The sequence below is a fragment of the Spea bombifrons genome, chromosome 4 (genome assembly GCF_027358695.1).
Source record: "Spea bombifrons isolate aSpeBom1 chromosome 4, aSpeBom1.2.pri, whole genome shotgun sequence".
Classification (NCBI taxonomy): Eukaryota; Metazoa; Chordata; class Amphibia; order Anura; family Pelobatidae; genus Spea; species Spea bombifrons.
Window position 1 is genome coordinate 69,482,330 of NC_071090.1, and position 22,335 is coordinate 69,504,664.

The following is a 22,335-nucleotide window of genomic DNA, read 5'->3' on the forward strand; positions in this document are numbered from 1 at the left end:
AATCACAGTTGCCTAGCAAAACAATTTCAAACAGCAATCATATTGCCCCAACTCTAATAAATATTGTTTTTTCTACAGTGTGTCTCCGAGTTATTGATACCAATGAAGGCTTGGCAGGAGTGAGAATTAATATTGAGACATATGTGTCTCTCATGTAGCATGTCTATAATGATTTTTTTTATTTTATCGAAACCCTGGGATATTTATTTATTTTATTAACTTGATATTCGTAGGAGTCATGTGCCCCACCAATCTTTATGTTTTCCTTATCGGTTACAAGCATAGTGAATTTGCTAAAAATAATTGTGATATATTTCTACTCTCGAGCTGGAGATTGCTCACTCTCTCACTCACTTTGTACTAGAGGGCTTGTAACAATCAATGCCCACAGTTTCCAAATTCCTAACATAATTGTCCCCACCAGGGTTCAGCAGGACTTGATGGGAGAAACGGACTGAAAGGCTTAAAAGGTGACCGAGGACTTCAAGGGCAAAAAGGAGTTCCGGTAAGCACTACTTAGAACTTCAGAAATGGTATTTTAAAAACTGACTCTCAGACATAAGGTTCTAAGATGTTTTTCTGAGCCAGCAAAAAATCTCCATTCATAGTGGTATATTTGAAACAGTCAAAATGTTAGGACCTAGCAATAATACTTCAGGTTCACTGCTACAGTGGATATACACCCCTGTTAAAATGCCAGGTTCTTGTAATGTTAAAGAATGAGACAAAGATAAATCATGTCAGAACTTTTTCCACCTTTAACGTGACCTATAATGTGAACAATTCAATTGCAATTGAGTTGTGGTCAGGGCTCTGTGCAGGATGGTCCAGTTCTTCCACACCAAACTAATTCAACCATGTCTTTATATTTATATATATATATATTTACTTTTGAGGATTCTATTGGAAGCTTCTGGAAGCAAGTCCCTTCCATCATGCAAATAAAACCCCAAGATCCCAAATAAATAAGAGGAAAGGCTTTTAAGTGATTGCTGACAACTGGACAGGAGAGGGTCCTGATATATGCCTATAGCCTGGTGAAAGTATTCTAAATATTAGTTGCCTCTTTATCTTCAGGAAGGAAATGGATTTTGGGGAGAATGTGGCATCTCAATGGTCAGCACTAATCTTTAAAACAAGTAATAGCCAGTACTATGCTGTCACATTTCACAGTATCTCCTATCTGTCACTTGGCCTTGCTAACCATAGAGTTCTAACTAAAGTTACTGTGTCATTTAGCCCCTACATCTTGCTAACCAGAGAGCTCTAACTAACTAAAGGTTACTGTGTCATTTAATATCCTGCAGTGAGATATTTAAAAGGTAGTGCAGAGAAGGTTATGTGAAATCAAAATATATTTTGGTGTGTGCCCTCTGAGATTGAAAAAATGTATTTTACATTTGACCAGGTTACCTCAGTGAGTATGCCTAATAGTTGGCCACAATAAGTGGAACTCCTTAATTTACAGTTAAGTAAAGTAGTGGGTATTAACACCCTGCATGTTTTTATAAGCCAGTGCTGTCTGAATTTTATTGTTGGCAAATTAAGTAACTATGACAGTGGATTGTGACATTTGGGGGGGAAATTGGGGAGCTTCGTGGCCCTCCTTCATAACGTTCCTACTTTGCATGGTCACGTAGACCTGCTCTTTTTTGTGTGATGGCATTTTGCCTGCCTAGGAGGCTAGTATGCCAATGGCTCTGTATTAAATCCTGATCCCAGGGGAGAACGTGTTAGGAGAAGACCTAGTAAGTGAACACGCAGCAAAGCAGCAGAGCAAGAATCATGGAAAAAGGGTCATCTTTATCCTACTTTATCCAAGAAAAAAGTGGTGCCAAGGATTAGACACCTCATCCAACAGTCCACCCCACCCTTTATATATATATATTATATATATATATATATATATAAACAATGGATGCATGGGACACAGCAAATCAGTGTGTTCCTTCAAATTAGACCATAGGTTATTTCCTTTGAACAGGGTTAAAAAAAAAAAGACAAAACACACGTAAATCAGAGTTTGTCAACTGACAATAACTGACAGAAAAACACACTGTGGTCGCAAATTAGCATATATTTTGTTCTGCTTTTTTATTTTTGCCCGGCTAAAGTCTGGTTTAGCTAAATGTGCTTTGATTGCTTTCGTGTGAACTAGACATTCTGGGGGATAGCTGGGGAATTCTAAATCTGTGATATTGAGATATTTGGTTCACTTCTCCTGCTAATTACCTCTCTAGCTGCTTCTTTTTCAGATCTCAACTGTTCTGTCATGCATCTTCCTGTCTCATTGCACATCCTTGGAGGCTTTCAGTAAACATTGCATTATAATACTTTGCAGAGAAAACTTCAAATCTTTATAACCTTTTATTGTTTATTAAATACTATTTAAACTAAAAGCCGTTTACTAGAAGAGTAAGCTGTATAGAAGCATTCAACAGTATAGAGCTTTTAGATTCACTGGTGAAATGGGGGTTCCTATAATTTAACATGACAAAAGCTCTGTTTAACTGGGATCTAAATATACGAAATAGATAAATGATTCTATTGACCAATTAATGGAAGATCTTATAGAGGAGTTACTTGGCCTATAAAAAAAGTATTCTCTGGAATAACCCAGTTGAAACTTGGAAAATGGTACCAGGTTTTTATCTCTATAAGAAGAGTAGTTACTAACTTCTCAGTTCATACAACTATTCATATTGGTATTGAAGCATTCCACTAAAAAAAATGTCATATTGGAGTCAGGAAGGCTACAAAAATGGCTGTAAACATTAATGAATGGATTCATAATTTTATTAATTCTAGCTATAATTTTAGTTGTATTCTTGAGCACCGAATGAACTTTTTACACACAGTACATATATTTATTATATATATTTATTAGTATGAGTAGATGCTAAAGGGTAAGCATCTACCGTAAAAGAATTCCAACCGTTTCCCACTAAACCGACTGTTAATGCGCCAGAAATGTCAGTGAACAATGCCAATGCAAGTAGAATTTCAATTACTCTTCTCTTTCTCACAAGATGGCTGCATTTTGTTTTGAGGAATTTTGGGCCCTCCCTAACATTTTTTTTTAATTCACCACTTTATAATTAATGCTGCTAAAATTGTCAACTTTAAGAATGTACCCTACAGCACTTTTAACACTGCTTTATGGGCAGCAGTAATTTGTAGCATGACATATATAATTATATGAAATAGACTGCTGGGTTTCACTATACTACAGATGGATTGAAAGTGTATCTTGTTAAAATTCTAATAACTACCAGTGTTTTATTCCCTATTTTTAGGGTGAAAAGGGGGATACTGGATCTTCGGGGTACACTGGCCAAAGAGGAGAAAAGGTGATGCATTCCAGCACAGACAATTTAACCTCTCCTATGTGCATAAAAAACACACCCATGTAATAGAAATATGAGTAAAAGAAGTTAAGGTGTACATGCTATCCGAAAAAGTGTATATGATAGGGTCCACTGCTGATAAATGTGCTAGTGAAGTAACCATCAAATTTATAGAAATGAAGTTATACTTACCTAAATATTGCTGGTTGTTGAAGCATTTTAAGATGGCTGCCTGGGTGGTGCGGGAATGCTAGCTCGCTCAAGATTAGTTGAGCCTCAGTTCCGTCTTAACCCTTTAAGAACAATGGGCGGTCCCTAAACCCATTGAAAACAATGCATTTTGAGCCCGTACATGTATGGGCTTTGTCATTAAGGGGTTAAACAAAAATATGTTATTCCCAGTATTGGTTGTAAAGCTGGGGCATGCAGATTCCAGAGTTACTTAGTAAATATTAGCCTGAAAACCAGAATGTGCAGCAAATCAGGCTCTGAGTGATCTGTTCTCATGGCAGAAGCACAATCAAGGCCATAAGAACCAAGGTCATACACCTGTATTACCGTATTTGCTCGATTATAAGACGACCCTGATTATAAGACGACCCCCCAAAATCTGAATATTAACTTAGGAAAAAAAGAAAAAGCCTGAATATAAGACGACCCCAAAGGAAAAAAGTTTTACCAGTAAATGTTAATTCATGTAAACTATTTTTTTTAATAAAAGCTATGATTGAGAAAAATATTTTTTTTGTTTTTATTTCTTGTATTTTCCAACCTGTCCCCCAGTTACGCACATCTGCCCCCAGGCTTGCCACTCCAATATGGCACTGTGGCCCATGATATGCCTTTTAACCCTCTATATGCCACTGTGCCCCATGGTATGCCTTTTGACCCCCTATGTGCCACTCTGCCTCCAGAAATGCCTTATACCCCTATATCCCATTCTGGCATTTAGGGGGTTAAAATGCATATTATGGGGCAGAGTGGCATATAGGGAGGTATAAGGCATTTCAGGAGGCAGAGTGGCATTAAGGGAGTTAAAATGCATTGTATAGAGCACTCTGCCTCCAGAAATGCCTTATACCCCTATATGCCACTCTGGCATTTAGGGGGTTAAAAGGCATATTATGGGGCAGAGTGCCATATAGGGAGGTATAAGGCATTTCAGGAGGCAGAGTGCTCTATTAAATGCCCCCTTAATGCCACTCCAGAAATGCCCTATGCCCCCATTTAACACACACACCCTATACCCCCATTTAACTAACACACACACACACACACACTCTCTCTCTCTCACCCCTCTCTCTCCCCTCTCAGCCCTCTCTTACCGCTGCTTCCAGCCGGGGCAGCGGGTTGACGTCGCCTTCCGCTGCAAAAGGAGGTGGAGTTAGCAGCGGGGGTTTGTATGCGTCCATCGCGTATACTTTCCCCAGCTGTCAGAGATCAGAGTGCGGGGAGCTCTGATCTCTGACCGTCGGGGAAGGTCTACGCGACGGACGCAGACAACCCCCGCTGCTAGCCACACCTCCTTCCGGCTGCAGCGGACGTTGTCTACGCGGATCGCGTAGACGTCAACCCGCTGCCCCGGCAACACAGCAGGAAGCACCGGTAAGTGTGTGTATGATGGGGGGGGTGAGACAGGAGGATCCAGGTACCCTGCAGCGGTGCGGGGGATCTGGATCTTAGTCTCCTAATCAGACCTCTATTTGAGGTCTGATTAGAAGACGACCTCGATTAGAAGACGAGGGGTATTTTTCAGAGCATTTGCTTTTCTGAAAAAAACCTCGTCTTATAATCGAGCAAATACGGTAATCAGAACAAAGTATTTGAGGATATAGCAGAAGAATAAACTCCAGGGTCATTCCCAGATAATCAGAAATTCATGAGTTAGTACCAAGAGGCATAGTCGATGTCCTATTCATGTCAAGCACTAGGAGCAACAACTCCACAAAACCCAAAATAAAAGTCTGAGGCTAACGGTCAAAACCAGAACCAAACCGTTTAGGGCTAGTTAACAATGCCCCATCAAAAGAAGCATCCTGGTATATAAAGGCCACTGATTACAAAATTAGCCACAGGATTGGCAAGAATGGTAGGGACATGGGGAGACAAAGATTCCACCGATCGCACAGCTCCCTTGATGTGACATGGCCAGGAGAACAACCTCCCTTCTTTCAGGCCGTTGGTTTTAATCCCCAGGTTTCTGGACACTGTTGAGACTTTTATCAAGAAAAGGTATTTGGAGGTTTAAGTAGCAGCTGATGTTGTTAATCCAGTATTTTTTCTGACTGTCCATTGAGTCGTGTATCAATGGTTACATATATCCTATTTTAACTAGTCTTGGGCAGCTGACAATCTTCGTATTCCACAAATATTTGCCTGTTCCTGTGTTCGGTTCAGACAAATATTCGTGTACATTCTTCGTGTTTTTTTCTTAGTTTTTTGCCTCTTTTTTTAGAAGGGTTAATACGGGGTTAAGGCAGTACACACTTCGCAGCAGCTTTGGCACCAGGATTTTAAAGGTCCGTATGAGCAACTCTATTGGTCGCCGGCATGGGCCTCCTCTGCCATCAACCAATGAAGTGCACCAATACAGTCGCTCATACAGACCTTTAACTCCCGATGGTGAAAAGCCACCTGCCTGCTCCAGGAGTTAAAGGTTCATAGAGTCGCTCGTATGGACCTTTAACTCTTGGAGTTTCACCGTCAGGAGTTAAAGGTCCATATGAGCGACTCTATTGGTCGCCGGCAGGGGCCTCCTCTAGCATCAACCAATTAGTTGATGCCAGAGGAGACCCCTGCAGGCGACCAAAAGAGTCACTCGCACAGACTTTTAACTCCTCACGCAAACCTATGGATTTCAGCTCCTGTTAACCCCTGCGTAGGCTAGATGGGGAAGGGACCAGGGAGATTAATAAACCAAGAAGATTCTTTGTGTTGTGTGTCTTCGTGTTTGTGTATGTTTTGCCGCCACCATGTTCGTTTTTCGGTATTCGGGCTGAACAACGAAAACGCACCCTTCCTGTTCGTTTTCATGTTCGCCTGAATACAAATGCACAAGTCTAATTATAACCAAGAGTAATAAGAATACAGAGCTGTTCTGTTCAGTTTTGCAGCTAAAGCTACAAAATATATCCTCTCTTTTAAATTCTAATTCATTGGATACTCTTTGTCTAACAGGGATTTATAGGAAATCCTGGAACAAAGGGAGAACCTGGAATAACAGGAGTTAAAGTAAGTATACTTTGCTCTTTTTCTATGCACATAATATGCAAGTAGCTCATATCAGTGATCAAGAAGAGTTAATTCTGTGGACTACAATATAGATAGGTCTCCAATAAGTTATGATTCCTGTCAATAAAGTAATTTTCCCCTTTTGTCAAGTTACTGATTTGTTCTAGCTGCCTTTGTAAGGGTGGGTGAGGAATTTGGGGAAATATCATCAGTATAGGAAATTGACATGGTGTTTCTTCCACCTTTGGCCATAGAACAGTTTTCAAGAAAAGTTCATATTGCAATATTAGGCCACGAGAAAATGGGGTGTTCAGTCGAAGTTCATACATTTAATTGGACATAGAGAAGCATGTTAATTTATATCCTTTTCTATAATGGCACAATAAAAAGCATCAACTGACTAAAAACTGTACTTATCCTTAAACCAATTTTTACAACTTACAGGAAAAAAACAAACTATAAATAGCTCTGATAAATTAACTTATTTATCTGCAGGATTTTCATCTAAATTAGCTGTTTACAGGTTAACAGGAGATTTTGCAGGAGAGTCTATTCACTAATGGGCAGGAGATTTTGCAGGAGATTTATATTTTCCACATTGCACTTAACTGTACATTATGTGAAGGGCAACCCCAGTAAGCATCTGCCACAAGAAGAGCTTGGCCGGCTCTGTGTAATGCAAAAGTCCCAGTTGAAATATCCAGTAGGCAGGGCCAGCTCAGCCATTCTTGCTAAAGACATCTGATTGTGTTGGTCTTTTATAATGAATAGTGAAGTGAGCAAGTTGGATCCATTCTTCTGACAAATTTGTCATTAGTCAATAAACACCACTGAATGTATAATTATGTAGAGCCAACCTTGGTGAGCTTCTACTGAGCAAAGGACTTTCCTGTCCATGAATAATCCATAGTTCAATCATTGAGGTTATTTTAAAGAACTTAACCTGATTTAAATGTATATTCTAAATATTACTAAACAGAAGAGATGTTTCTACTGACGCCAGTTACATAGAACAGTTTGCTTCAACTGTCTGTAATGGTCACTATAAAAGGAGAGTAAAAGTTACAAGAAGGTTTTGGAAACTACTTTATTGCATTAGAAATCCAAAGTATAACATCTTTTGCTTGAAAATATTTGACAGGCCTCTTACAACCAAGCAAAGGTCAGAAACCAAACTTCCAATTTATCTGTGCATACATGCAGAAGCGGGGGAACTTTTCTAGATGTGTTTGAGCTAAACCTGAGGCTTATCGGTGCGTGACTGTAACTGCTCCAATTAAAGTCATGCACCACTTCATCCTAAATTCTCTTACAACCTATTTTTGTCTGGTATAAAACTTAATGCATCTTTACATTTCATACCTAATAATTGTATCTGTACTTTTGTTCATAACTAAATATATTAAAAATTGTAGCTAATTATAAGCATGTATATTCAAATATTCATATATATATATATATATATATATATATATATATACAAAAATACAAATATATATGTATGTTCTGTAAAATGAGAAAAATGCTCATGCTGTTTTATACATGAATGAACATATATCATTTATTTTTTTAACGTATAAAGGGTTTTTGGATCTAATTTTAAGAAAAGACGTCTTTAAATTGTGTTTTGCATATATCAACATCGCTTATAATGATTATTATTTCATCTTTGCATTAAAAGGGTGAAGTTGGAGAGCCAGGTAGTCCAGGTGCACCAGGGGCACAAGGTCCTCCAGGACCGAAGGTCAGTAGCATATCCATGTTATTTTCTTTAATTATATACCGTGTACACATAATATATAGGATGGGCAGCCTTTTTTGGCTGCGCTTCCTTCATACTAAATAGAGCCACAGTTTGTAACAATGAAAGAAATATAAAAAGTTAGAATATGTGCAATAGTATTGACTGTGTTGTACAACTTGCTCTTGTATATAATATTTCCATTATGTTTTATGTCACTAATGTTATGTTTAACCAGAATATTTAAACATCTGGTAAAACAAAAAGGTGATGTAATCATTGTGTTTTGGGGTGTGTTCCAGTTAGTTAAGTCGAATCACAGGGAAGCATACTTTGGTTGGTCTTTCCTAATTATAGTTATCATTATTATTATTTTATTATTTTTATATATATATATATATATATATATATATATATATATATATATATATATATATATATATACAGTGTCATCATATTCTGCAGAACTGCACAATGAATATCCAGGCCATAACAAGTAGTGCATCACATAATTATTTGGATTTATAGAAACAGAATAAGTTAAATAAATCCATAATAAATCATATATATTAAATAAATACTATTCTTTACTGTGACTGTAATTTTTACTACCCTTAGTATTTTCTACTTGTAGGGTGATAAAGGCGAGAATGGCATGGATGCATCAGCCGGCCTCACGGGAGACAAAGGAGAGAAAGTGAGAAATAATGAATTTTAGATTTTGTTTTCTTGAACACATTAAACTAACAAATACTAATTGCCACTGGTGGTTACCAATGTTTATTTTTTATCTCCGTATGTATGTGTTTTAATATTAAGTGTTTTATATATACTTTACTCCTTGTCACCATATTTGTTCCATATTATCACTAAATACCTTGTGTGGTGTCAGGGTAGTAAAGGAGCACCTGGTCTAAGTGGCTTCAGAGGACCAATTGGTGTGCCAGGGCAAGTTGGAGCACCTGGATCTCAAGGACCTCAAGGACCAAAGGGTGAACCTGGACCTAAGGTAAACACCTGAAGAATATTATCATTTATATGGCTCCTTAAACTAATAAAATATCACTAAACTGTGCCAGTTATTATCAAGGGGTCTACAACTAAATTCATTGCTCATAGTGTCTTTTTTTCCATATCATATTTCTTTCTCAGTGAGTAAAGAGTTCTCCAACATCAATGATTGCTCAGATTAGATAGAGATAGATCTTTTTATGTTGCATGCAAGATTGTCTTTACTCTCATAAACAATCAAAGTTAATCTCCTACACTCTTTATTAAATAGTAGGTTTGTAGGGGGGGTTGCAGTCAGCTGAAACATTTTAGCAATCAACTTATTTAGTTGACTGTGACTGTGCACAGCCAAATCGATCCAGGAAAATATGTTGTTTAGTTTTTGGCACATATGTTTTCTGACAATAAAAATGGTTTCCTGACCTTCCTGTTCAGACAAAATTCAAGAATTTTTCACTTCTAAATGAAATTCAGTGTAATATTTTCAAAAGAAGAGGTCCCTTCCACCTTTTTCTTACTTTAGTTAATTAATGCTTGTTACATATAACTCATAAAGTATATAAGTCATAAATATAAGTCATAAAATGTAACATAAGTATCTGTATTTCACTGTTGGATGACATCCCAGTGCTTGGTTCCAACTCGTTAAATTAAGGAGAGGAAGGGTATGGTAAGGGACCAAATCTGACAGACCAATGAACGATTGGATAACAAATATTCAGAGGTTGCCTCATTGAGGGCCATCCTTTTTTCGAAGATTCATATCAATTAAATATTTTTTAAAAAATGAAGTTTGCTCGAACCTGAATGCACAAGTCTAATCTGAATTATTGACTGGTATGTTATCATCAGTTAGTCCCTTCTTGCCGGGATAATCAGTAATGTCAGTGAACAGAAATGTTTCAAGACACCTGGAAATACCTGGTTTCCTGAATAAACCCAATAACAGAAATGGAAATGGCTATAACTGGGCAAACTGACATGTGAACCTAGTAAGATGTGCATATTTTAGACTATATATGGCATAAATTAACACATCTCTTGTGTTATTGGATTTTAATGCACTTAACAAAAATCTCACTTTGTTCTTTGTGAAGAACAGCAACATTTTCCTCTATTCATTCTGTGTAAGCGTATCTACATTTTTTTCAATCATTAAGACCATTTTGCTCATTATCTCTGACCTGATAAAGAGAAATCAGATCCCAAAAGCCTCTTAATGTATGATTTTGTTAGTCTGCTGAAACTGTATTGAAACTCACATATGTGCAGATTTTTTTTCCTCTAAGTACCAGAGTGTATATTTGACTATTATTATGAATACCATATTTTTAAGTAACCTGGGGGCAGCATATAACCAAACATTTTCAAAAAAACAATGACAAGTATGAATTATGGAGAAGATCATTAGCTTGTTAGGAGTAGTGCAAAAGAAGTTTAACCTCTTTAAGTACTGTGCTTATCATGTATTACAATGTATACATAGTAATTAAATAAACATACAAACATATTCAATTAAATGTATTTTCTCAGGGTGAAAAGGGAAAACGAGGCAAATCATTGCCATGTCCAAGGGGAGACCCAGGGACACCCGGAAGCAAAGGAGAAATGGTTGGTACATTTAGCCAAGGGTTATCAAGGCATACGTTTATCCATGAAAGTTATTTTGAGACAGAATAAAATGCAGTGTGATGAATCTTAAACTGATGTAGCCTTGTTTGGTGAAATGTAACTTCTAATCTTTATAGCAATCATCTATGATCCAAGATATTTACATCATTTCACATGTTATAATTCCAGGGAGAGGATGGTCTGGAGGGTCTGAAAGGGGACAAGGGAGACCCTGGACTTTCAGTAAGCATGCTTATTGTATATGTGTTTTAGAGTTTCTTATGAGATTAGTTTTATTGTGTTCTTTGCCATGTCGAATTGTTTTGTAACTAAGTGAAGCATTACAAGTACTGCAGGTTGTCCAGACCCATCCCAGAAGTAATTGTTTAATCAAGAAAAAATGGCAGTACTAATAGTAGATTTTTATGTAATTAAAATTTCAGAGGCACTAATAAAATGTCAGATCATATAGGGTTTATTTAGCATAATAGAGATTGTGTTTTAGTATTACAGGAGATGCTGGGCATCCATCCTGACTCTGTCGGTTTCCCAGAGGATGTTGCACGTGTTACACGTGGTTCAAATAGCCCTACTGGTTAGGAAGAGCAAAGATCTTTTTTGTCACTGGTTCATTTGCACTCTTTAAGTCATCTCCCACTGCTTGTGAGTGCAAATAACAATGTATAGTGTATGTGAGCGGGAATGTGTATCTGTATGTGAACATGAATGTGTGTATGTGTGTGTTAACATGAATCTGTCTGTGAAAGCATTTGTATGTACAAGCATGAATGTGTCAGTGTTTGTGTGTTAGTTAAGATGTGTATGTGTGTGTGAACATAGATGTGTATGTGTAAGTGTTTGTGTGAGTATGTATGTATAGCTGTTGTGAGATGGAGTGTGTGTTAGCACAAGCGTATATATGTGTTATGTGTGTGCATGAATGTTACATAAAAGTGATGTGAGAGAGAGCATGTGTGTTAGAATGTGTGTGTACTCACAAGCTGTTTGGGGGCAAAGGTGGCACTGGGGGACATGATGTTGGTAAAGTTGTGGTGCAATGGTACTTTAATATGCATTCTTAAGAAAGATCCCAAGAAAGATTGGGTTATTGTTCATCAGTGGCACCTACTCTGTAGAAGAAATTCTAAGAAAATGACAAAAAAAATCATTTTTTTTTCATTTTAGTATAAATGCCCCCTTTTTTAAGGGATGTATAACTTGTGTAACTTGTATAACTTGTGTGGGATTCAGATTTGAAGGGCTAAATAAGTAAGGCTTACCAGTGTCTATGCCAAACATGACTTATCATGACACATGATTACATGACTGTAATCAGTGTTTGATTATGAATGACGGTCAGTTGCTGTGAAACAGTGTTGATGTCGGATGGTGGGCGAATGACTGCTACAAGCTGTAATATGTTAATGCGTGTAATATGTACTAATTAAGCTTCAACTCACGCAGCCCTGGAACTGTGACGTTGCTGGGGAAATCCCTGTCAATTCTATTTTTTTAATGTATATATTAAACATGACTATAAAAAATACGCTATAGTTCAATAAGTAATATACGCACATTCGTACAAAGTGTACAATAAAACAGAAGTTGGAGGGAGAAGATGTGACATACTACAGAATAGCCGAGAGAAAAAAATCAATAGACACTACTAAAATTGTATTTCTTATTTTCAGTTAAAGTGAATGAATTTAAAGTGACATTATCCACCAGCTCAAACTATCTGCTCAAATGAAAAACACTTATGTAAGAGAATAAGGGTCCTTAGTGTTCCTTATTGGCAGGATTGTCGATATATCTATATAGATATATAATGCGTGTGTCCAAATAGACACTCACTCACTGCTCTTTACAGACCTGACACAGGTGTACATAACCGGGGCATGCTAAATCCTGCAGGAGATTTGGATTTCTGTGTGTATGTATATATATATATATATATGTGTGTGTGTGTTTTCCTATCCTTTCTTTTTTCTATGGGATAGGCATCAAGCTATCTTGAATCTATAACAAGATGAAGGAAAAATGGGCAGACTGGATGGGCCAAATGCTTCTATTCTGCCATCAAATTCTTTTTTTGTATAATCTCTTTTTTATTATGTCTACAGAATGAAATGCAAGACAAAATATGACAGCAATAATACCACAGACAATAGTAATTCTGCCATCAAATTCTATTTGTTTCTAGACATAAGTAACACTAGACTGTGTCCTACTTGAAAAATAGGCCATTTATTCATACAATTATAGATAGAACATACAAGTAAACTGATGCTGGGAAACAGACACTCTAAAGTACTTTAAAATGAAGTTGCGACCAGTAAGCCCTTTTGACGTAACACATTACATTCACACCAGTACTTCCTTAACCTTTCCTTTGCTTTGCAGGCGGAAGAAGTAAAAGATTTGGTCAGAAAAGAAATGAGTGACAAGTGTGGTAAGTGAGAGTAATTAGATCAAGCTCAATCTGTTCCTTGCAGGATGCTTCTATCGTTTGGTATATTGAAGCAATTTGAATTTCTGCACAGACTGCGTATTACCCGGAAAATGCTGTAACATTAGGAGTCTAAAGCCTAAATGACAAGCATCTTCCTCTGATCACAGACTTTCACTGTCTGACAGAAAATCTGCATGTTATCACACCAGTGCTGGGCTTCAATAAAATGCAAATCTTCCACTGGAAATAGTTACTAAATCTGTAGCCCTTATACATGCCACATATGATTTTGATGGATCAGTAGTAATTTTAGTAAGGATTACACTTCAAAAGCAATTATGGTGCAAAGTTTGAAAAGTGGATTTAGCAAGGAATGGTCCTAACCGGAATTGTGTATAAAGGGTATTATTGTTTGTATTATTTGATTAACCAATGAGCTACAAATATATAGGTTGCCTAAAAAATATTTCCATTGCAGTTTTGCTTGTCCATTTTGGTACCATGAGTTTGGTCTTAAAGAAAATTAGTATTTAAAGTTTGTAAAATATAAAATATTTTTTGTCAGGCATAATAGCTGTATGTGTGCTGCAACATTTGTAAAAGGAATTATTTTCTTTGGAGTTTTCATGACTTGACAAATGTGATTGCCTGTTTAGTAATTGTGACCTACCTACCCTATATAACCATACCTGGAAGCTTTTGAAAGTAGGTCTCCAGGGGTGCTCCGTCTTCTGAGAGAGAGCAGCTTCATAAGAGGGCAGTGCTATCTGCACAGGAGGGTGGGTTTAGCCACTTGAAGGGCATAGCTAGTCATGGAAGAAGCAGTGCTAGCCACAAACAAAGACAAGACTAGTCCGAGATAGCATTAAGTCCTGTAGATTGAGAGATGATTTGGATGGAGAGTGGGCCTATGTAAATATTGCTGCCTTTCCTCAGAGAACCAGGAGAGTGAACTGTAGAATTCCCAGCTACAGCATCTTTCTTTAAATCATGGCAGGGTGTAATATGTCATGTGTTGTTGTTCATCTGAGGTTGTATTGAGAAAGACAGGATATGATCTCATATACACTATTTATCATAATGAGGTGACCTTGTCAGAGTTGTGATTGAGGTCAGTTTCACCCAAGCGGCCTATGATCCCTTCTACTTGCAAAAGGAGAGCATGGGGGCTACTTGGTAAGACTGTCCCGTGGAAAACAAGACCCTCTTGAGCTATGTATAATATAAACCACCAATGTCAGTAATGCTGGCAATTTATGAAAATGTGCCACTGTGCAATTTATTATTTCCAATGGCACCTTGCATACAGACAATTAAAATCTATGCATGATATGTGAGATTATTGAGATCTCAGTGCCAGCTCAATTATTAGTTTATGACCTGAGTTGGAATGAAGCTCTTGTTTGGGTTTCCATAACCTGGCTGGTTGGTTGGGCATAATGGAAGTTGTAAAAAAACACTTGCGGGAGAGACTGCAGTTTGTAGTAGTCATTATTAGAAAAAACGATAAATAAATACATGAAATAATAGATAACAATAAATACTTGAATAATTAGATACCGGACAGCTAAGAATGTTTAATTACAAATAACTAATGATAACTGATCCATATTTTAAAAAGAAGATCCACACATGTCTATGAGTATGTCAGAAGTAACACACTAACTAAAAGCATTCTGTGTTAAATACAGGTTTTTCTCTGTATCTGTTCTTTGAATGCTGCATTGCAGGCATTTCGATAACAGAACTATTTAAATAACTGTGCATTGAACTACAAGACACTAAATTTGAGGCATCTCCATGGATACCTCAGGTGCTCTATCCACACAACATTATGGCCACTTTTAAAAGGTCTTAAGTCAGGAACTTGGTGCCTAAGTATGTTAACAGTAAAATGCTGTTCTTCTTGTAATAACCTAGAAGAGTCAAAAATGTAATTGTTCCATAAAAACAGCTAAAGATTTTGCACTAGAAGATTGTCTCATAACAGTATCATACCTCCAAACTTGCAGTGGAATGGGTTGTGTTAATGTGGAATTGTGTTATGTATTCATAAGGTCTGACAATGTCCTTCAATGTAGTCTGAAATTGTGCAGCTTGTTTGTTGTTATAAAATGCTATTTGGATCCACAACCATCTCTTTAGTAATGGAGAAGTCTGGCCAAATCTATTGACTAAACATTTTAAAACAAAAGGAAACGTCAAAGGCCTCCTCCAAATTGTAAATGGATGTACAATATTCTGTGTTTCATCCATTTACAACCCTAATGTGTTTCTCAAATAAGCCACACTCACAAAACACAGAAATGGTCTACATAGAGATCATGGATGTATTTCAAACATTGAATCAGTAAGCTTGTTCCCTTTATTTTTAATTAATGTATAGACATACCATAAATACTTATCCTTCCCTATATATTATCATCACTTATATAATCCTTTTTCTCTTTTTCTTTACAGCTTGTGCAGGTGAGTTCAAGATATGAACATTTGAGGTAAAACACAATCACACCACCATTCACTGGCTAGTATTTTAAATGATGGATTGTCCTGACTGAAGAACATTCGGTAGTTTTACACTAAGGGACCCGGGCCTTGGGCTTGTATTGTTGCCAAGACAAGCCCTCATTCACTGTTTAATCTTCTCGGCGTGTATAAAAGCCTATTTTCTAATCAGTAGCAAAAACTAAGTGGTAACAGGACATTTTAACATTTTGTTGCCTACATTCTCCTTTTTCTCATTCCATCTCCATATTTGTAGAAAGGATAGACACTAGGTTTTCAACCCCTGCTTGTCAAGATAAATGAATCTTGTAGGTCTGGCCCTTAAGTGACGCTGGATCCTCTTTCCCTGCTTACGCACGTAGCCCTGATGTTGCCGTTAAAGATGGGGCTGCCATGCCATGCAAATGAGCAGCAACATGGGTGTAGAGACAGATCTTTCTCACCAGAGTAATTAATATGGCTGATCGTCATTTTTGGTAGCCAGTAGTTCAATGTAATTCATTAGGCATTGACAAAGTACATAATTTCAGTGTTCCTACAGATTAACAAAAGTGGGTCATAATATTCTGGAGGAGTTGTTATATACTCAAACTAGGTAACTGGTTCAATGCCTGTTAAACTAAAAAAGAATTTGTTGATTGATGCCTAAAAACTGGATCTGCCTCTTTACTATTATAGTATAGGAAAATTGAGTAAAATAGTTGTGTGGCACTGCTCTGTGACCTCGATCCCCCTTCTGTGTTGGACCACTTAACAGAGTAAGTTGTTGATGGCAGTCTAGCTACTAACTAGGGTTTTTTGCATTACACTTGTCTTGCTGTCTCCTTTTTCTGACAGCTGCCCGGTCAATTCTCCTTTTTATCATTTATAGAGTTAGCTGATCATATAGCAAAATAAATCCATTATTGGTTTCTGAGACGTTTGATTCTATCTCTTACAAATGCAAATCACTTACTTAAGTGGTAGCGTATCCACTTCTTATTATTATTGTCGTTGCTAATATTATTATTATTTTCAATGTAATAATCATAATTAACTTTTTGTGTGTCTCTAATTTTATGATTGTTGAGTCTACTAAGGCATGTTTTCATGATTACTTTAGGTTACTTGTCCAGTTTAAGACTGAATTACTGTATTGTAATAGGAGATGCATCCTACCCAGGCAGATGGGGGCTTAACTCATGTTATTGTGGGCTGGTTGGCGATTACAAATGCATTTGCAAGCTGAACAGTACAAAGTGCATACAACTTAAACACAAACTTTATCATGCATCTGTGCACACACTGTTCTCCAAAGGCATTGCCCATTCACTAACAACCACTGGCCAGGCACAATGTCATTTTATCTTATAAACTAGTTATACATTGGGCTGGATTCATTAACAGTTGGGAAATAATGAGATAAAAGCAGTGATAAGTGGAAGTTAGTTCAGCCCGATATCTCATGGACAGTAGCAGACTGAAAAGGTGAAATTGGGATTGTAAGAGTAGCTGGTGATAAATCACAAGTGTGCTGCTGCTTGCTTAAGGTAGGTATATATATCAGGGTATGCTTGTTCTTTCCAGCAGAGGGAATTTCTCATTCTAGTGAATGTGGACCATCATTAGATACTGGATTAGTATAAATATTTTTTTTTGTTGAACAAGTATCTCCTAAAACATTTTGGCTCAGTGAGGTTTAATCGCTAAAGATGTAGTTGTAGAAGGTTTGCTTTAGAGTTGGGGTTTCATCTAACTGACATGATATTATGAGGGAAATAAAATACAATATAACAAAAGTGGCGCACATCTATGTGGAGAATATAAAATATACTTCCCACTTTTCCCAAGATTTCTACAAATTTCTTTACATAATCCCTGCTTAGAGGAATGTTGTTCACAGAGTCTTTCCTTAGCAAACACTTCTCTCCAGGTAGCGGTATTCTCAATTGAAGAGGGTTTTCAGATATATATGAAGACAGACAGCAGCATAACGAGTATAGCAGCGGTTTAATATAAAAAAATAAAATAACATCCACTCTTACATTTAAGAAAATGGAGTCCAGTGTCCACAGTCAGCATCCTGGGGGTGAGATCTTTCACCACGATATAGTGTATTGTCCACACTTCCTCGTTTGGCTCACTCACTCCTCCTCCTTCGTAACGGAGCGTAAAAAATGTAATGATGTCACGGCACAACACGTTTCGCTGCAGTTTTTTGGACATGAAAAAACTGCAATACTGCACTTTTACTGCAGTATTACTGCATATTTTCTGCACTTTTACTGCATTTGTACTTCACTGTACTGCAGTGTTACTGCACATTTGCTGCACTTTTTTTATATTGCAAACCTACAGTTGTGCTTCAATGTACTGCAGCTTTATTGCATTTGTACTTCCGTACAAAAATAACTGCAGTAAAACTGCAGTACAGTGAAGTACAAATGCAGTAAAACTGCAGTAAATGTGCAGTAATACTGCAGTAAAAGCGCAGTATTGCAGTTTTTTCATGTCCAAAAAACTGCAGCGAAACGTGTTGTGCCGTGAAATCATTACATTTTTTACGCTCCGTTACGAAGGAGGAGGAGTGAGTGAGCCAAACGAGGAAGTGTGGACAATACACTGCAGTAATTTTTTCGTAAGGGGTATTTTATTTCCATTATGTTGTGAACAGTGGTGAAGACGGCCTCTTTTGTGTGCTGCACTCACTAAATATTTATTAGGTGCCTTTATTCACAAACCACATAAAATGTTGCGCTTATCAGCACCCATTGTTATTTATCTATATGATATTATGAGGGTCCAACCATACTGAGCTCCTGCTGCACAGTGAGTTTGGCCAGCTCTATATGGTGTATAGTTAAATCAATGAGACTTCTTTTATATCACTTAACATATTGAACTATGCATTATGTAGGTGCCAGCTCAGCCCATTTGCTGAAGCAAAAAGCCAAGGATGGCCCTTAATAATGCATAGTGACTTCAGTTAATCAAACCACAACCCCCCTGAAAAAACTCCTGTCAACTACCTAGATAACAGACCCTAGGGACTAAAGTTCAGCTTCTTCTGCTGTCATTTATTAAAGCATGTAAAACTTTGGATATTATTTTGACCTACCATATTTGTTTGATAAGTGCAAATAACAATATAAATGTTATATATAACTTATTGTGTTTGTGTTCTAGATTAAAATAACACTGTTACATTGGCTGACTGCCTTCGTCAGGGTATAAATTGGATTAATTTAATTGAGTGAATTCAATTGAGTAAATGGATGATGTACGTCGATCAGCCATACCATTATCACCACTGACAGTGAATAACACTGATAACATTGTTATCATGGCACCTGTCAGTGGGGGGGATATATTAGGCAGCAAGTGGACATTTCCTCTTCAAAGTTGATGTGTTAGAAGCAGATAAGGATCTGAGTGACTTTGACAAGGGCCAAATTGTGATGGCTAGACACCTGTGTCAGAACATCTCCAAAACTGCAGCTCATATGGGATGTTCCGGGTCTACAGTGGCCAATCAAAAGAGGTCCAAGGAAGGAAAAGTACTAAACTGCCGACAGGGTCATGGGAGGCCAAGACTTATTGATGCACATGGGGGTGAAGGCTGGCCTGTGTGGTCAAATCCAACAGATAAGCTGATGTAGCTTAAATTGCTGAAAAAGTTAATGCTGGTGTCAGAACACACAGTGCATTGCAGTTTGTACCATATTTGGGCTGCGTAGCTGCTGCCCCCTGGCCATCCATGTATATAACATGGATGGCCAGGTGCATGTGCGTTGCTTACCTGGAGAACACGTGGCACCGGGATGAATCCATGATGCCCCCACCTCGCTAGTTACAGGACTTAAAGGATCTTCTGCTAACATCTTGGTGCCAGATACCACAGCACACCTTCAGAGGTCTAGTGGAGTCCATGTCTGGACTGGGCTGTTTTGGTGGCAAAAGGGGGACCTACACAATATTAGGCAGGCGGTCATAATGTTATGGCTGATCGGTGTATATTCCAGGGGTTATATAATTAACAAATCATTTAGTTATTAATATATTGTAATACAAAATATGGGTTAGTTTTTGTAACTCATATTAAACTTGTTACTTGAGAAAAAAAGATTGGTTATAATCAATAAAAAAGTATTATGGCATTCATGTAGGAATATGCAAATGGCAGGTGCATTTATCTGTACCATTACTTTCATGGTGACCAATAAGTGGAGTGTGGTGCCCTGCTAACTTGACGTTTTGGCCCCCGTCTTTTGGAATGACGTCACCACAGCCGCCACAAGGTAAATGCTGAGAGAGCTCAGTATTTTTTACAGTGACTTCCCAGCAACTGTACAGCAGGCTCTTTTACAGCATTGCTGCGTTTATGAATTCAGGACAGGTGGGAGAGTCGAGGGTGACCATGTTTTGCCCTGCCAATAAGACACATACAAACATGAGAGTGTGTACAGACAATGAGCTTGTGTGTGAGTTTCATTGCACAATTATTAAAATTAAAGTTCACATAGTTCAGTTTATAAGTACCACTCCAGCTTAGACATCAGAACTGTATACCTTATGTGCTATAACATGCTGTGATCTGTAAAGTTAGGTGGTTTAATACCAAAAGATGTGCCTGCAGCCACAACCTTTGGTATAAATACACATGCTCCAGTCAACCAAAATATAGCTTTGTTGCCACGCATCTCTGCATCTGATCTTCACCATCTTTCTCTGGCTGTGGCAGGCAGGATAACAAAAGGCTTGGTTTGGTATTAGTGAGAATAAATGATGTGGGGGTAACATAGAGAGAAGAGAAATAGCTATAGAGAGAACACAGATTAAGTGGACAAGTTGGGACACCAAGGTTGTCACTATTGTATCCTAAATGTGCCTACTTGAGTAAATGAGTCAGTGGTGACTAACATTCACATATCTACATTGCAGTTTTCAAAGTGCTGACCATGATATGTTTCTCAGCAATTTAAATCCAGTTTAACTCCTACAGAGCCTACTCTCTTGCTTTTTTTAGAGCTGTTTAGAGGTTGTTAGCTATTGTCAAAGGTTCCTTCATAAGTACATGATTCAGTAGGTAGAGCTTTGCTTATATAATAAATAGAATAAGGCTACAGTATATGTATCTATGAGTGCCAAAGATTTATTAGGTGACTAAAAGGAAGGCTACAGCTATGCAATGATTATAAGTGGGTGAAATGTTAGGGAAAAGAATATAACATTCTACACCTAGTCATGTTTCTTCTCATTGTTTCCTAATTTAATATCCATGTGTTAAATATTGCATGAGGTTATATCAATAATAACCTGTGGTGTCAATGCTTATTTAATCCAGGAAAGGATTATCAGATAATTATCAAGTCATCAAATCCAGATGAAGGGTATGATGAAGATCCTGATGAAACTCAAGAAGCAGTGAATGTACATCCTGTGGACACTGTGGTTGATAATGAAGTAGGACATGTTCCCTGGATTGAAACACTTAAAACAACTGAAGTTCCAAGCACTACCTCGCTGCACAACAGCACAGGTGTTGTGGCCTTGATTATACTTAGCAATTTGTGAGATATGGGGCAGTAATATATTATTTTCAGTGAAACGAGGTACAGTATAACTTTGTAGATGCAGACATACAATATCGTATCATTGCAAACAATAATATAAACATGAATACATAGCTACAGTTTATTTTGTTTGTACTGAGTCAAACATAGGATTTGAAATGTAAATGGGTATCCAAGAAAGAAAAAAAAATCATCAATGACTAAATTAATTTATTTTAATCAGTAGGTAGGCTAAGGTAAAGCATTTCATATTGTAGATTATACAGAAATATATATAGATATACAGTTGCAATCAAAATTATTCAACCCCCATTGCAAATCAGGTATATTGTCAAAATATGCTGTTTGCAATCAACAAATCATACAAAAGCAATTGAAATAGCTCAACACAACAAATGCTTCAAGTGGTTTCCCCAAATTCAACTGCAACTTATGATGATTTCTCCAGTCTCAAACTTATTATTTTAGTATTTAGTAGAGCACCTTTTTGCTTTTATGACCTGCTGCAAATAAGATGCATAGCCAGACAGCAGTGCTGGCAGCGTTCCAGAGGAATCTTAGCCCATTCCTCATGAGCAATGGCCTCCAGATCAGCAATATTCTTGGGTTTGCGTGTGGCAACTGCCTTCTGCAAATCCCACCAGAGATTTTCAATGGGGTTCATGTCAGGTGACTGTGATGGCCACTGTAGAATCTTCCAGGCCGTCTTCTGCAACCAAAACTTGGTGGAATTTGAGGTATGCTTCGGATCATTATCTTGTTGGAAGGTCCAACGACGCCCAAGCTTAAGCTTCCTCAAAGATGCCATGGTGTTTTCTCCTGGGATTTCAATGAATCCATCTTGCCTTCCACACGCTGCATGTTTCCAGTGCCAGAGGAGGCAAA

The 22,335-nt window shown here is 37.5% G+C and overlaps 1 protein-coding gene across 1 annotated transcript in view; it reads left to right on the top strand.

Annotated features, from left to right (window-relative positions):
* Positions 1–22,335, top strand: part of LOC128491389 (collagen alpha-1(VII) chain-like) — a 118,786-nt gene that overhangs the window by 90,387 nt on the left and 6,064 nt on the right. The window contains exons 88-98 of the mRNA XM_053463713.1: positions 425–505; positions 3,297–3,350; positions 6,525–6,578; positions 8,260–8,322; positions 8,954–9,016; positions 9,212–9,328; positions 10,864–10,941; positions 11,131–11,184; positions 13,345–13,393; positions 15,854–15,862; positions 21,222–21,416. Of these exons, the coding sequence (XP_053319688.1) occupies positions 425–505; positions 3,297–3,350; positions 6,525–6,578; positions 8,260–8,322; positions 8,954–9,016; positions 9,212–9,328; positions 10,864–10,941; positions 11,131–11,184; positions 13,345–13,393; positions 15,854–15,862; positions 21,222–21,416 (817 nt within the window). The remainder of the gene's footprint in view (positions 1–424; positions 506–3,296; positions 3,351–6,524; positions 6,579–8,259; positions 8,323–8,953; positions 9,017–9,211; positions 9,329–10,863; positions 10,942–11,130; positions 11,185–13,344; positions 13,394–15,853; positions 15,863–21,221; positions 21,417–22,335) is intronic.